This window comes from Clavelina lepadiformis, chromosome 3, assembly GCF_947623445.1.
Source record: "Clavelina lepadiformis chromosome 3, kaClaLepa1.1, whole genome shotgun sequence".
In the NCBI taxonomy this organism is placed as follows: domain Eukaryota; kingdom Metazoa; phylum Chordata; class Ascidiacea; order Aplousobranchia; family Clavelinidae; genus Clavelina; species Clavelina lepadiformis.
This window is the reverse complement of record NC_135242.1, coordinates 21,016,717-21,032,520: the sequence shown is the minus strand read 5'-3', so window position 1 is coordinate 21,032,520 and position 15,804 is coordinate 21,016,717. Positions and strand designations below refer to the sequence as shown.

At 37.1% G+C, this 15,804-nt stretch overlaps 2 protein-coding genes across 5 annotated transcripts; one reads left to right on the top strand and one right to left on the bottom strand.

Annotated features, from left to right (window-relative positions):
• Nucleotides 1-1,238: 1,238 nt before the first annotated feature.
• LOC143450141 (extracellular signal-regulated kinase 2-like) lies at nt 1,239-8,336 on the top strand. Of its 4 annotated transcripts, none has more exons than XM_076950573.1 (16): nt 1,239-1,374; nt 1,521-1,705; nt 1,839-1,967; nt 2,081-2,171; nt 2,293-2,423; nt 2,616-2,788; nt 2,995-3,192; nt 3,380-3,514; nt 3,713-3,818; nt 4,144-4,233; nt 4,340-4,432; nt 4,661-4,819; nt 5,026-5,157; nt 5,453-5,527; nt 6,161-6,242; nt 7,384-8,336. In XM_076950573.1, exons 2-16 carry the CDS (start codon nt 1,640-1,642, stop codon nt 7,605-7,607), a joined length of 1,884 nt encoding a protein of 627 aa, XP_076806688.1. In that variant the 5' UTR covers nt 1,239-1,374; nt 1,521-1,639; the 3' UTR covers nt 7,608-8,336. The 4 variants fall into 4 exon arrangements, with proteins under 4 accessions (XP_076806688.1, XP_076806690.1, XP_076806687.1 ...); XM_076950572.1 differs by having other exon boundaries at nt 1,243-1,374; nt 6,161-6,301; XM_076950575.1 differs by lacking the exon at nt 5,453-5,527 and having other exon boundaries at nt 1,241-1,374.
• A 435-nt stretch (nt 8,337-8,771) lies between these two features.
• Nucleotides 8,772-11,433, bottom strand: LOC143449411 (uncharacterized). Its single transcript, XM_076949604.1, has 11 exons — nt 11,302-11,433; nt 11,138-11,175; nt 10,696-11,050; nt 10,454-10,626; nt 10,243-10,386; nt 9,954-10,173; nt 9,715-9,889; nt 9,535-9,641; nt 9,320-9,467; nt 9,009-9,252; nt 8,772-8,945 (listed from the first exon to the last, which is right to left on the bottom strand). Exons 1-11 carry the CDS (start codon nt 11,325-11,327, stop codon nt 8,839-8,841), a joined length of 1,737 nt encoding a protein of 578 aa, XP_076805719.1. The 5' UTR covers nt 11,328-11,433; the 3' UTR covers nt 8,772-8,838.
• Nucleotides 11,434-15,804: the final 4,371 nt, after the last annotated feature.

Here is a 15,804-nt window from a genome sequence, read left to right as displayed (position 1 = left end):
AAAAGATTGCAAATAGAAACTAAACTGGTTTTATTTTGTGATGATTATTTTTCACAATTAGTGACTTCATAGAAATTTTTTTTAAATATCTTGCAATAAACGGAAACTTACTTTACGAAATATTAACATAATTGTTGATTTAATTATTGATATGTTCATAATGCAGAAATTATTTCAACATCGTAAACTTGCACAAATTGTTAGAATTACATGACCATTAAGTTGTATTGTTGCAATAAAAAGTTAATCTGGTGAATCTGTACGGTCTCCATCCTAATTTCACCACGAAATAAAGCCATTGGTTGCAATGTAAAAAAAGGATTTTTTTTAATATTTCAACTATTAATTGTTGTAAATATGAAGATAAGTTTGAATTAAATTTATTGCAGTTATATATGATTGAATCAAGAGCATTTTTTGTTCTAAATTTGAAAATATTTTAAACTTTTGATGCTTTGATAGCAATAAAATTTCTTTTTTGCTACTACTTATTACTAAACATTTTTATAAAAATCACTAATGAACGATTTTCAGCCACTAACGGCGGAAGAGAATACATTTAAATTGTGCCTTTGTTTATTCTGTTATGGCAACGAATTGAAGCTGACAGTTGAGATGTAAGTGTTAGTTGGCCAAAAAACAAAATAAAGGATATTAATTAAGATCTATTGGACATTTCTCATTACTGTAGCAATGATGAAACATTTTTCTTTGTGTATTCTAATATATTTTGCTCACAGACGTGACAGTCAATAGTTGTCTCGTTTGTTCTTGAGGCAAACAGAGCCATATGAGATCGGTACTTTTCGTTTTTTGGCTATAGTTAAAAGTCTTTTTTACCAATTTATGCTTTCTATTACTTTACCAGTTTTTTAGGACTCATTATATTTTGTAGTTATGCACGTAAAATTTTAACAGCCATAAAAACTGTAGGCTAGAAAAACGGTTAATTAGCTTTGTTATTCATAGGGAATCAGCGGCATTTAGTCACAGGCCAGAATGCAGAGCTTGGCATATAAGCGCGCTCAATTCTGTTTTACATGAGTTTCAGTGGCGCACTTAAGGAGCGTTATTTTGCACCTATTGACATAAACAGAACCTTTGTTACACTCAATTCTCAACTGATTTAAAGATTGAATAATATGTGAATAATTGTAAAAGTGTGAATAAGTCAAACTTTGCTGTGTAATGGCGTACCCGCATTTATCATCGGTACAAGCAAGATCTTGCTGAAAACGTCTATACACTGCAGTCCAGATCACAGGCTAATTTATTGATGTAATAAGCTGATGCTATTTATTTGCAGTCTTAAAGAATCGCTGTACGATCTGTGCCGAGTTTTTCAGCTACATATTTTTTACGTGATATTGAGAGGTATTAAAATGGTTAGCCTTAGAAAGATTTGGTGAAAAAATACTAAAATATTAGAGCAGTTACAGAGTTAGCGTACAAATCAATATAAAATAATGGTCATTGTTGTTTTCAACAAAGGTTTATCGTAACATTTGTTTATATTTTAGGACAATTAAAAACAGGTTTCTGTCCTCGCAAAATTGCCATATTTGGATAGTGGGCAATCTGCATGCTATATTTTTCTTAAACTTTTATTTTCATTTTAAAATTACCAAAAACGTTAAAAATGAGCAACGACATTGACCCGCATATCACTGAAAAGTATGAAATAAAAAGAAGGCTTGGAAAAGGGGTAAGTGAAATTTTTATGCTATGCACCAGATGTTTATTTTGCACAGCAACGAAATTACTCTAGGTTGTGCAGACAGTTTGTGTGCAGTTTTCTGCAAACGCTTTGTCTTTAATCGTCACATTTTCGGCTACAGGCATATGGAATCGTATGGAAAGCTCTTGACAGAAGAACAGGTGAAGTTGTTGCTTTAAAGAAAATTTTTGACGCTTTTCGCAACTGCACCGATGCCCAAAGAACGTTTAGGGAAATTATGTTTTTACAGGTATTAAAAATAAGAACACACAAACCATTTTCTGATAGTTATAATATTCACATGCTACATATAAAAAATATAACAAAATTTATGAAATATTTTACAAGATGTTTCTGTTTCAGGAATTTGGTGATCATCCCAATGTCATTAAATTGTTAAATGTTATGAAGGCAGATAATGACAGAGATATATACCTCGTTTTTGAATTTATGGGTACGTGTAGTGATACATATTGGAATCAGAACTTTTGTACCTACTGGTACATTATTATTATGGAGGTTAGAAAACTATTTTACTATTATAAGTGAAATTACCTATGTTTGATTCTTTTTAGACACTGATCTTCATGCTGTTATTAAAAAGGGAAATATTTTGAAAGACATTCATAAGCGCTATATAATGTATCAGCTCTTGAAAGCAACCATGTACATGCATTCTGGAAATGTAATACACAGAGATCACAAGGTAAATGTATGACATATACATATGGCATTAGCAACCAAATCTTATATATTAGAATGGTGATTGCCAATGCCATTTTAACAACTTTTAGCAAATTATTTACCCCATTACTTTTATCTACTCTAACTCACAGACTGTTAATCTGTCTTGGTGGAGTAATTGGTGATTTTCATCATTTTCGATAACATTTTTCAGCCATCAAATATACTGCTGGACAGTGACTGCTTCGTAAAAATTTGTGACTTTGGCCTTGCCCGGTCTCTTACACAATTAAAGCAAGTAGAACAACCGGGTGGCAATCCAGCGTTAACAGAATATGTTGCAACAAGGTGGTATCGTGCACCTGAAATACTCCTCGCTTCACCAAGGTGATAATGCAAAATTTCAAATTTATAGATTGTGCAGTTTTATTTTTCAGCATTGGCCAAAATCCACTTTCAAAAAGTTAAATTTGTTAAGCACTTTGTGGTTGTTTAAAAAGTAGCTGATGTTGCCTTTGGTTTGTGTTATGATCAATGGCACTATAAAACCATGATCATTTTTTACTGGTTATACATTTCTATTTGTTGCTTAGATATACAAAAGGTGTAGATATGTGGTCCATTGGTTGTATTCTTGGTGAACTTCTTTTGGGTAAGCCCCTTTTTCCTGGTTCGTCAACCTTGAACCAAATTGAACGTATTATGAGCGTGATACCTCGTCCTACAAAAGCAGACATTGACTCGATACAATCGGAATATGGTCACTCTATCTTAGAACGTTCTACGTTAAGGTAAATGGATATGAACTTGCAGATAAATATGTCATAATGCATATTTCTTTCTTGTCAAATTTCTCCTTCCTAGTTAAACAAAGTGTAAGATATCATACATGAAACTTACACTGCAGGTCAACCAAACAATACGGGTTAAAACTTAGCCTTCATATCATAACTTGTCATTACTACATTTTGTTGTCAGGCCCCACAAGTTGTTAAGAGATTTGATTCCTAATGCCCCTGAAGATGCTCTTGATTTAATGGAAAATCTCCTTGTGTTTAACCCAGAAAAGAGATTATCGGCGAAAGAATGTCTTTCACACCCATATGTTGCCAAGTAAGATACTGTATAAGAAATGAATTATGATATTTTCATAATGCTTATTACGAAGTAAAAGATGTTTATTTGTAAATGCAACATGGGTTTGAAAAGATAATATTTTAAATGCAGTTAGCATCTGAAATAACATTTATTTCCAAATATCTGTATAACAGTCACAACAGTTGTAAAACAAAATTTTATTCTCAAAACTAGATTCCACAGTTCAAGAGAGGAAGGCTCATTAGATTATGACGTACTGCCACCACTAGATGACGATATACAGCTCAGTGTTGCAGAATACCGGTGTAAGCTTTATGAGGTATTTACATAAACAGTTTTTAGTTTTACCAGCAAAGGAAATTTATTTTATCTCAAGAGCAAAGTGCTGGATGTTACAAGTCGTATGTAAATGAACCTAGTGTTAACAAATATGTAACAGACTTGGCCAAAACAATATAAACCATATATATTACATATGTAGACTAGAGCCCAACATAACTTGTAATTTGTATTTATATGATCTGTTATCCAATATATTTACTTTGGTTTCGGCATTCGTGTTCATTCTGCATGTTTCTTATCTCATCTTTAATGAAAACTGTTTTTTTGTAACATTTTACGCTATTAATTGTGCAAACTTGCAGATGATCACAGAGAAGAAAACTGCTGCTAGAAGGCAACGTCGCGCAGTTTTACAAGAAAAACAGCAACAGCAAATTTCTCATCAAAAGCAGGTATTACAACAAAAAAATTTCAAAACACTTTCGCAGCGCCATCCTATGATATTTTCACCTGTTTTTATCCATATAATATCAGTTTAGAATTCTAATTTCTGTGCAGAATTCTGATTCTGGTGAAAGCATGGGAAGTGCTGGAAAGCAGAAGAAGAATGACATAAGAGCAGAAACTCCACCCCCTGCTGAACCAGCACCGGTAACTGTCGATAAAAATAACTCAGCTCAGAAATAATTTTCTTGCTTGAATCAAAATACAACTTTTATAATTTTTTGCCGTTTTCATTATCTTGTTAGTGAGTACATATAGAACTGTCGGAAAAGCTGAAAACAATACAGTAGAATTTCCGTCATTCACATAAATATATTTGTTAAATCTTAATGCTTTCCATCTACGTGACAGCTTTGAAAAGTTGTGCTTTCATAGGTGAAGTATAAGAAATCACAACAAATAAATCATTACGAGAACCATGACTACCACCAGAGCGCTGACAATGACACAAACATTTATCACAATCAATATCAAGTGACTGGACCTACAGGGAGAAATCAGTATTATGTGAATGGTGGACAACAGAAACAACAGGCATGACACTGGAATATCCATAAAGTAGCAGACATTTCAGATAGTTCAGATATTATGATAGACATGGCAAATACCATAAGAAAAGTGTTTTATGATGTGCACTGGATGTTTTGTATGTTGTGCAAGTCTCAATCTCTTGCTATTTTACGGTTAATGAAACATTATTCAGAACATCTGTTTCATCAATAACTTTTCGTTTTCAACAGGTGCAATATGGAGTAGCGTTTGGTCGAACTGTTAAGATGACCTCAACTCCACAGAACCAAAACCAAAGACAAGTCTATAGAGCGCAAAGTGCAGGAAAAACGTCTGTCTATCGACAGGACAGTTTTGATGGGGTAAAGCTAGATAACCTATTTTTGCCGGTTTAGTAGAGATACATGCAAAGTTGTATTTGGTGATGATTTGTGTTTGGTACAATTGTTACGTTTTAAAACAAAGGCTTATGGTAATATGACGCCAAGAAATGAATTTCTCAAAACAGAACATAATATCTTTGTGCTTAATGGCAAAAAAACAGGCTTCCCCGTGATTAGCCGATTTAGTATCGCTTTTTGGGAGCAATTATTGCAGTTTTGAAAATCACACCAATTTGACTTAATAAGCTAAAATGGGTAAACGTTCTGCTAATAGAAACTGGAAGCTATTCGCCACCAGCGGATTTCACAAAGTTCTAATAGGTTGCAAAGACACCACAGCATGAGCGCGGTACGCAGGTTACCAGTACTTTCTTGAGACAAGTTAAACTTTTCCGTGTGCGACTTGTAGAAGTTTAACATACTAACCCTGTTTTCCGGATAAAGGCAGTTGTTCTTGTAGATTTCTAAGCTATAACATAAGCTGTATGGCGAAGCATTTGAGCAAATAACCTCGGCTTATTTGAAAGTGATTGTTGAATAAATACAGCAGGATACTTTTGTGCTTAGATTGATATTTACTTAGCCTAGTGCAGTGTTACCTGAAACTCATTGCTCCCTGCTGTAGGCCATTGTAGTGACAGTAACAGAAAAGTATATTTTATTTTGTACTAATTTAGAACTTTGCTCTTGAGGTTTTTCTCGGACGTTTTCATGGTGTGATGCTATTTGTTTGGACTTTTTAAAAGAATGCTGTATTGCTTAATAATTAAAATCATCAATATGTAGAGCTGTGAATGTTACGCATATGTGGTTTAAGAATGATTGTTAGTTTTAGCAATTCATGATTCACTTGATAATACTTAACAGTTACTCGGTCTGCTCCGACTAAGTAGAGACTAACCTTGTATTGTACAACATGTTGTTTGAGACGTCAAAAAAATACTTAAACATAAATCTACATAAACAATTTCTTTTTTCCCAGATGAAGCAAAGACAACAGTCAGCGCCAAGTCAAGGCATGAATGGTGCAAGACCAAGGTCACTGACTCAACAGTTCAACGCAGGTCATAGCCATAAAATACTAACCAGACAGGACAATCCCACACTAAACGTATCTCGTGTGGTAAGTGTGCACTCGAGCTGAGCTTGACCGGTTTGTGGCTCAGCATTAACAACCAATCCTGATTAAAAGCGAATTGACGTCCTTCTTTTCGACACTTGATTGTGACTTTGTCATTTGGTAGCAATTGAGCTGAGTGTTTTACTCCGATCGTAGAATTCTATTTAAATGGCATTAAACTCTGCTTGTTGCCTAATAGCGTTTTTATTATTCATATATTGTCATCTAAGCGCTCTTTGCCAATTGTGACGTCATTACGACATACACTTCGTTTGGCGTCAAACCGTTCCCACGCGCGAATTCGATATGACATTGTCATTGGATCCATGCTTCCATCAAAATTTATTGTCTCCCTATCAGCTTTCTACGGCCGGGGGGCATGTCCCGATTCGCCCCGAAGCGTCCCTACTCTTGTAAGGGATAAAACCCGCACTGCTGGCAAATTTCCTCTCCCTTTTGGTCTTTCCTTCTTTTCTCTCCGTTCTTTATCGATGACGTCAGAAATGGTTGCCTTTGTTAGCTATTAATTAAATCGTCGTCTTGTCAATTAATTGTTAATCGTTTTCTAGTCTTTTTTGCTGACAACCAGGCAGTCAGCCCACGCTGTTATTGGTTTATATCGGTGCCCACAAGGTCACGTGAATTTTGCGCAAGGTCAGCGAACGACGAGATAATGTCGATCCTTTGTCTGATATTTAATGACATTGTTATGACGTGTGGTTTGTTTTGTGTATTATACACGTCTTGTGATTTCTTCCCACGATCTTACCTTGTAAGACGTCAATATCTTTAGCAATTGGATGTACTACATAAACCAAAAACTAATACCGGATTTTCTGGATTTGCAGTGACTATTTTTGACGTTCTTATGATCTTCTGCGGGTTAGGATTTAACAACGATCAAAATTGAAAAACGTTGAACCTTAACATTTTAAACCGATAAAATCACCTGCGTTTGCTCTATATAAGCCTACTGGGCCGCCTACTAATCTTGTATGAAATGTGGCCTGCAAAAGCGAAACATGGACCGACACCGTTATAGTTATAATACTACTACTTTTTTCAAGTTCTGTTTGCTTCCACAGAACCCAGCCCAACGCCCGACATCGGCCACAGCATTACATCAGGCGGCAGTTCACGCCAACGTAACCCCGCCACGAGTGGGCAGGAAGGCCACGACAGGCACAAACAAGAACACGGCGTCGGCCGGAAGCCCGAAACAGAAACTGGGAAGTTACCCACAATCCTATTCGGTAATCAACCAATCGGCTTTGGCCGCTATTGGCGCTGGCGGAAGAAAGTAATTTGAAAACTTGGATAGCAGAATGCAAAATGACTTATTTTACTAACAGGGCCAAACAGCAATGGCCAATTATAAACTACGGCCGGTGTTCTGACGAGTGGGTTAGACAGATAGACCCAGACCCCGTCTGGCTGATGGCGCAAGATTCGCCGCTTTTCGAATTGTATATAGTCCCAGCTTTTAACCTTTAATGAAATAATCATCCTAGATTTTTACTGTGTTTGTAAATTTTAAGGAGCCAAATTTCCTTTGTTCTTGATTACTTGTCCCGCATCTAGTGCACTCTTTCAAACAATTTCGTCTTTTTCCGAAGTAAAGTATTAACATTCTTTTATGTAAATATATAAGATTGCCTGTACTATCTTTTGCACAATCTTCGCTTTTGTTTTGATTGTCTTATGAAATCTGTTGTTCGATTAACTTAATACGCTTTTAAAAATAATTGTTTGTCAACGGGTTCTCTATAACTAACGGGTTTATCTACTCAAAAATAGGATATTCGTTGCTTTTTTGCTGCTCTCTTGCCCTATACCTTGTGCTAGCGAAACAATAAATGCCTTAGTGATTAGAATGGTTAACCCAGTCCAGATCCTAGTGCAAGAAAGCAAAATTTCGTGATAACTTTTTGGCGTAGCGGTGTACACGACTGTCGTTGTTAACAATTCTTAAAATATACTATGGCATAATACTGGTGTCGAAATTTCTACTTAACAGAAAAAGTTGTGACAGCTGGAATTTTGCGAGTGCGTGTGAGTGTCGGTTTGATAAGGGTGTGAGCAGGTGTGTTCAAACAAAAGCTTGCAGGTGAGTTAGTGAGTGCTTGCCACAAGAATTGTGCAGCTTAATAAATCGATAAGTATCATATCATAGTTCGACATGATAGCGGTTAGATCGACCGATTAGATCGTTAAATCGAACTCAAGTCAAGGCAGGTGTGCGTAGTATAGAAAAGAAAAGAAACAATCCTTGGATGGCAATGACTGACATAGAGGGAGAAGAAAGTCGAACATGGTGAATTTAAGAATGTTTTAAGCTTGTTTTAAAACAATTTAGCGTCGCAATTCCAACCAATAGCGCCTCAAATTTCAAACTCAATATCAGGCTGAAACTTCCTCAAGTGATTATTGTGTGGACAAGGTCCGACTCTGGGAAAACTTTTTGCAACATAAGTGGAAAAACATTTTTTTTATTTAGCAAAAATAGAAACAAAACAGAAAAAATGGTGTAACGGAGAAAGTTAATGCTTCAGTGCCGCATTGCGGAGTACGGCGACAAGAACTGAGACAACGAGCAAAGCAAAAATGCCAACACCCAAGAAACCCCAAGCGACCAAACCCGTTGATTCTGTAAGATGAAGGTGTATGTTATTGAAATGGCCGAAGATGTCATGTCTCAAGAGATACTTGCCTTCGTGATCAACTGGCTGGTCAACATCAGTCACACTCGCGTCGATCGCAACAACAGGGCGCTCTTCCTCCACAACTCTAACACCACCATCCTCAGGATAGATCGTGTAAGACCTTAAGCCTTTCTGTCCTTCGAGGATGTACAGCGGTCCAATAACGGTAACGTCATCTTCAGCTATTGGATCAAACGCTGATCGTTTGGAGATCATCCTGCACTGACCGACGGTTGGATAACCGGGACAGACCTAGATATGAAGTTTTTTTTTTTATTATAGGTTGTACCTGCGAGGTGGTAAACAGGAACACTTTTACCAAAGCGTTATCGAAGTGGCAGATGCGGATTCTAATGTGGATGTAGACTTCCGAGCAGGAAGAAACCCTCGGTAATTGAAAGGAAAGACAAGCGAAGTCGTTCCTTCCTGCTGACATGCGCAATTCGAAACCGGGAGTGGTCGGGCAACTGAAGGTTTTAATGGGCGAGTGTTAGATTGACGTGTGAATTTTACAGCAGAGGAATGATAGCTCACCCGTTTTGAGCAAGATCTATTATTCTTGGCTGTGATGGGTCCCTGTTGCAAGAAAGAAACATTCCATGGATGGAAGTAACCAATGTGGTACGTAATCTGAAGATGGCCTGATGAAAGAAATGTGGCAGATTAGTAACAAAACAGTTAGAGTTTGAAAAGATAAATTAGAGTTGTTCTCACCGCCAGGTTGGCGTGAACTCCGACGTGAATCATTTGGCCGACTGTGTAAACAGCACCACCAGAAACGGTGTAGATAGTCGGGCACCGTGAATCACAGACAGCGATTTTACAGAGTTCAGACACAACTGTAAAATTACCACTGCGAGTAACGGCTTGCATGGGCGGAGGCTCAACCCTGGGAAAATGTACAGTTGGTTTTAAGTCTTGGAAAAACCTAGATCGCACGTGAGTATACTCACAATGGCTGCAGTGAAGTTACAATGTCGTAAACTTTATCATAACGACATTCAAAGTCAATTATAGGAACCGGCATATCGAAAAGGCCACTAGCGATTTGTCGGTTAATCCATATGCGATTGGTGAAGGAAATGTAGTCGTTGTAAGTCGCCAAAGCGTAGGTACCGCAGGCACTAAACGGCAAAGGAATAGTAACCACGTAGCTGTCATCGACTAAACGGCCTGTTGGTCAATAGATAAAAGTTTTAAGCGCAGTACTGCTGCAATAAAGTACATGAAACAAATGCGTACCTCTGCATTGATTGGCAACGTTGCCGTCGCTGCTAGACGAAACGTAAATGTAACTGTTTCCAATGTTCATGTCAAATTCTTCGTAAAAGCCCTTTAGCACTGAAATCACGATCTCTGACGGACGGCAAGCGATGATTGGTACAGCTGAAGAATAAATAACGGCAACAGTTAACTGCCAACTATTGAGCAAATATGAAAAAAATTTACCCACCAATAGAGCAGTTATCGCCGATGTAACCGGACTCGCTGACACAATATCTGCCGTGCTCGTGCTTGCGGGACTCGACGCACTTGCAGTCTCCCTGACATGGATCGGGGTAACATGGGCTTTCAGGGACCGGCTCTTGGCAAGTATCACCAGCATAACCGATGGCACATCTGCAACTAAAGGAAGAAAAGCCACCGTGATTAGGAAAAAGTCAATTGCCGATCGTCAAAGTTAAGTGCACTTACTAGTAACCGCCGGTTTGCCGCTGAGAACATTTGGCGCCATTGAAACATTGCAAACCATTTGGACAGTAGCTAACTTTTAACTCCACCGTCGCTCTTGCTTTCAACGCATCGTCGTCACCAGACTGGGACGATACAATTCGACCAACCGACACCATGGACAGGTCGTCACCAGATTGAGATGCGATTCGACCATTGGATTGCTTCTGTAAGCCCAAGATCTCTTCGTCACCGGAGAAAGATACGATTCGACCATTCAATACCGTCGACTGGTCGTCACCGGACTGGGATACGATTCGAACATTCGGTTGAAACGGTAATCTGATGGTCTCGCCGTCACCAGAGAAACTTAAAGCATCTGTAAACACTTTCCAGTATAGGTATGTTGCGTTTCCAAGAATAAGACACGTAAAGATAATCGGGTTCGATAATCGTCATTACTTACCTCCTCCGTTGCAACCAAACTGGAGCAAAGTAAGGAACCTAAGAAGATAAATATTTATTACCTCAACCTTGGGTTTGATTTCTACCACGAATTAAAACTGTTCTATTTACTTCTCATATTGAGCGACTTGATAATATACAATGTAGCACGAATTGAATACTTACCAAAAAGATAACAAAAAAGAACTCATAATAGAAAAAAATGTAAACGTCAGACAAAAAAACAAACTCTACACTTCCAAAGAAAAAATCAAACTGAAAAGCTTACTAACAAATCGTCTAGAAATAGCATTTCTTATCACATTCCAGCGTTTTCATTGATTGGTCAAACAACGCAGGATGACAATTTAACGTAAAATTCTTTAAAGGAGAAGCTCCAAATAATTCTTACTCTATCAAAAATGTGTTGATATCTACCGTACATGATAAAACAAGAGATCTTTACAGTATTATATAGTTCTTGTCTTATGTGTTGATATCTACCGTACATGATAAAACAAGAGATCTTTACAGTATTATATAGTTCTTCGCGGAATTGAAAGGAAATTTTGAAATGGTTCATTAATTTATATTAATCGGTCAATACATGGTTACCCTCTACAAAGACTTAAATATATTTATCAAACAGTTGACAATGCAGAGTATTTCATGTGCAAAGATGCTGACGTTGTGCTCTGAAAATTGAGTCACGTTTAGGACGGATATTTAGCATTGAATTGTTAACATTAGTCATAACAGTTACAATATCTAAAAGTACTAAACGCATAAGAGCTATATCGATGCCAATTCTTGCCATACGTTTAGTGTCTTTCAGTTCTTGCGAAAGTGGACGCATGATTTACGTTTCGGCCACGCGTAGCGGATGTCAAAGCACAGTCGATCAAAACTTTTCACATTGCCAATATCTTCGAATTCTGTTGCTTTTCATAATAACTTATGCTGACAACAAGTGCGATTTGTCGTAGCAAAACAAACGCCTTAAAAAGACCGGTGCTTTTATTGAATATTTATCATTATAATTTATAGGTTTCATACTAGGCAAAAATTCCAAACACACACACTTAGCTATTGTTCGCACAATGATAAATTATATACGTATACAGTTAATAGTTAATACGCAAGCGCAGTACGTGGATAAGCCATGGAAGTAAGTAATCGACTGAAAGCAACAGCAACCGGTAATTTGTCACGGCATGGTTACCGAGGTGAAAGAGTAAAATGTGACCCGTTCCAAAATGCCATAAAATCCCTCGACAAAAATGAGTTTGGATTTTAACCTACGCACATCCTAATAAATATTCATTGGATGGACCGGACGGGACAGAAATTGAGTTATGTAATGACCAGAAAGTAGTAGTAGACAAAAGCCAACACTAAACATAAAAGATAACTGTTAGAGGTGTTTCTATACTTCACAAAACAGACGATAGATAAAAAGACATTTCGATTAAAATGTTAAGTGCCCCATACATCCTGTGCGTCATATAATGACACCTATACTCAAACCCTTTAGTTTGTGAAACATTCCAAGGTACCCTTCCGTCTAGCTCGGTTCAGGAACGGGGTAGGTTATGACATGGGTAATTTCAACAAATTCCAAACACCCAACTAACTTTGAAGTAAAACTATTTTCGATTTAACGTTAGCTACCATTACTTTATCATGCAGATGCTTATATACTAATAACCTTGGATGACTGACAGCACTTGATTCGGTACATTTACTTTAAAGCGTGACAACCTTACTTCTGAATTTTTACGAAAAACTTGACAGTTTGTGTTTCAGTAAATTCCAAGAACTGTGTGTTTGGTATAATTATCGACGTGGAATAATCTTTCACTACGTTTGCTACACAGCCACAGCAAACTGCAACAACATATAATATCGTCTTCAAGCGTTACGGTCCGGAATGTGGGTAAGCATTTTCTCTGCAACCGAAAGTAAATCATACCACCATGTATTTCTCATACACTGGTTGTAAGTAAATCTCGATGTAGGTTACGTTGCTGTAAGAAATAAGCAAACTCCCAACCACTGGTAAAAGTTATAGCGTAAGCGACAGCAGCATAGAATGATTGACGAGCTAATTCGTCGTATCAAGTGCCAGTGACGTATAGTATATTCAAAATCCTTCAAATCCCGATGAAGAATGATGTCGACTCTATCATACGCTATATATAGAGCATTTTACTAAGACACCTGTTAGTCCAGAAAGGTACTCGCCGAGAAACCAGGTGTGTTTGAAGGCCAATTCAATCCAAAAGGAGTTTGCTTGCTTGAGGTGTTTCTTTATTGCGGTAACGGTTATATGTTTACTTGTGGGTAATTGCTAGCTAGTGTATAGGTAATGATAACTAATTACAGCTTAACTGCTAAAGAGTTGAGTAGAAACAGGTATAAACGTTTGTCACGTTTTAAAACTGTAATAAGCAAATTGTTAGACAGTGGCTGCGCTAAAACGATGGATATTTTGCATTTGCCAGAACAGACTTTATGCAAACGTCATAAGCTACGTACAACCGTCAAAATGATTTTCAGTTGTTTTGCTTTTTCTAGCAATAACACGGTTTTTCCAAGAGTATGGTTCAACTGCAAAACTTTAAGGTACAAAGCTTTGTTTTTAAATTACACGTTCTTGGAAAATTACAGTGCACTAATATGTCAAAGTATGTAGTTAATGTTTGGTACAGTTAGTCGCATAATTATAATTCGCTTGAGGAGATAATAAATATGTATTGGCTCGGAAAATTCAATTATCTCCGAGCTCCGTGGAAAATACAAACTTTAGTTTTGCCACAGTGCTGTCATGTTCTGTTAGGGCAGCGTTTCTAACACCCATAGGGGGTACTGAAATCAATTTCATGTAGTGCTGGTAAAAAGAATGCACACGGCAGAGTATTAGGCTGTTTTGACCTAGGTGTTGGTTGCGTGGGCGATTTTGCGTTTTAAACGGAATAATAATCCAGACTGCTTCTATAAAAAGCAAGACATTTTTTTACAAGCAAGCAAATTAAGTCTAGCTTGAAGGAATGCCATATATTCTATTCAAACCGGTTCAAAAGGGTGCTAGGATCGAAAAAGTTTAAAAAACTTTATCTTTGAGGGTATTTTAGTATATTTACAGAACTTTAATTTTGAGCTCTGCTGGCATCATAAGAGTGCATAACTCGTGAAATGGATGCGTGGATACAATCTTACAAAACACAGGTTATTATGGTAGGGTGTAGAATGTTTGTTTTTCTTTCAACCGTAGGAAGATTTTTAAACCTGGTCTCTTAATGCAAGATTAATGTGAGTCTAGTTCATGTTCATAGAAACTCTCTATCAGTTTAGCCGCCGTTTCTTATGGTTTTCATTAACAGAAAGTCGGTTTTACTGAACAAAGTAGTATTTTTTGCGAAAGGTAACGTCCGAAGTTTTTCGAATTCGATTTTCGATTATGCGTAATAAAATTGGCTTTGAAACTTTAGCAAACTATCAATATCTAACTTTTCTTGCAAAACGCTGTAGAAAATTATTTCAACTTGAATTTTGACCTTTTCGGTAAGCTTTTTACATCAGCTATAATATACTGCAAAGAAGTAACTAATTGACGTTAAGATAGAATGTATTCAGGGTTTTGGCTTTCAAAGACAGTTCGAATAAAGCAAGTAATTTACTTATTTCTTTGTCTTACAGTTTTTACTTTTCACAACTAACTTGGTCGTCATTTTGGTGTTGTTCTGATCATATGTGACGTAGAGCATATCATTTGTCCAGAAGAGCTTACATGAAAGCTTCCTGCTGCATATAAACTTTGCAGTTTGCGGTATAAAGCCGGTAACTTAAGAACTTTGGGACCACGTTATTATTACGCACAAATGCAACTTCGTCGATAAGTCTTCTTGTTGGTTCTAATTCCAAAACATGAAATATTGACGTATGAAGTCAGGCATGAAGTATGACCAGCGAGCAAAAACCATTCGTTGTAGAATTTGAACACTTTGACTTCAGTTAAGAATTTGAAAAACAATGCTGGAAACGTGTGTTTGAAACTTGTCATTCTATACTTTCTTATAATCAATAATTCCTGCAACCAGAATAATAGCACTCCTCTTCACTACATTGTAGCAAAACCTCCGACACGTGATACGTAATATTGGAACGTAAGTTATACGCAACGTAACATGTACATTTTGATAACGTTAACCAACGTGCAAGTCTCTATAAGGGACAGCGCAAGCAGACAAACTTAGCTTGACGTAAAAAGCTTCCGCTAATTAAGACATAGACAAATTACGTATAAATGAGATTTAAAAATAATGCTGTTATTGCCAATCCTTACTGCATTGCAAAGTGTCACGAATCAAGTGTGCAAATTATACCCTGCCTTTTTTTTAATAAGCTTTGATTTGTACGTCAGTTTTGGTCAAGCACACAATTACGGTCATAAGCAATGTTTTAGGGTTTTTTTGGGACGGAAACGGTCTTTGCCATGTCTCAAAGCTTGTATTACTGCAACTACAGCAGAACATTAGTAGTTAGTCTGATTCGCGGTCCTTTAAAGGTTCTTCCAGTGATCGCCGAACCCTAAAGGTTCTTACAGTGGTCACCGAACCTTAAAGGTTCTTACAGTGATCGCCGAACCCTAAAGGTTCTTATAGTGGTCGCCGAACCTTAAAAATGATT

Bases quoted from the DNA above. Each gene is read 5' to 3' on its own strand.
- LOC143450141 (XM_076950572.1), top strand. From the start codon at position 1,640: ATGAGCAACGACATTGACCCGCATATCACTGAAAAGTATGAAATAAAA. The intron at 2,789-2,994 runs GTGATAATGCAA...TTTGTTGCTTAG, and splicing joins ATACTCCTCGCTTCACCAAG to ATATACAAAAGGTGTAGATA. The intron at 5,528-6,160 runs GTACGCAGGTTA...CTTTTTTCCCAG, and splicing joins GACACCACAGCATGAGCGCG to ATGAAGCAAAGACAACAGTC.
- LOC143449411 (XM_076949604.1), bottom strand. From the start codon at position 11,327: ATGAGTTCTTTTTTGTTATCTTTTTG. The intron at 9,890-9,953 runs GTGAGTATACTC...ACATTTTCCCAG, and splicing joins GTAACTTCACTGCAGCCATT to GGTTGAGCCTCCGCCCATGC. The intron at 9,468-9,534 runs GTGAGCTATCAT...TAAAACCTTCAG, and splicing joins ATAGATCTTGCTCAAAACGG to TTGCCCGACCACTCCCGGTT.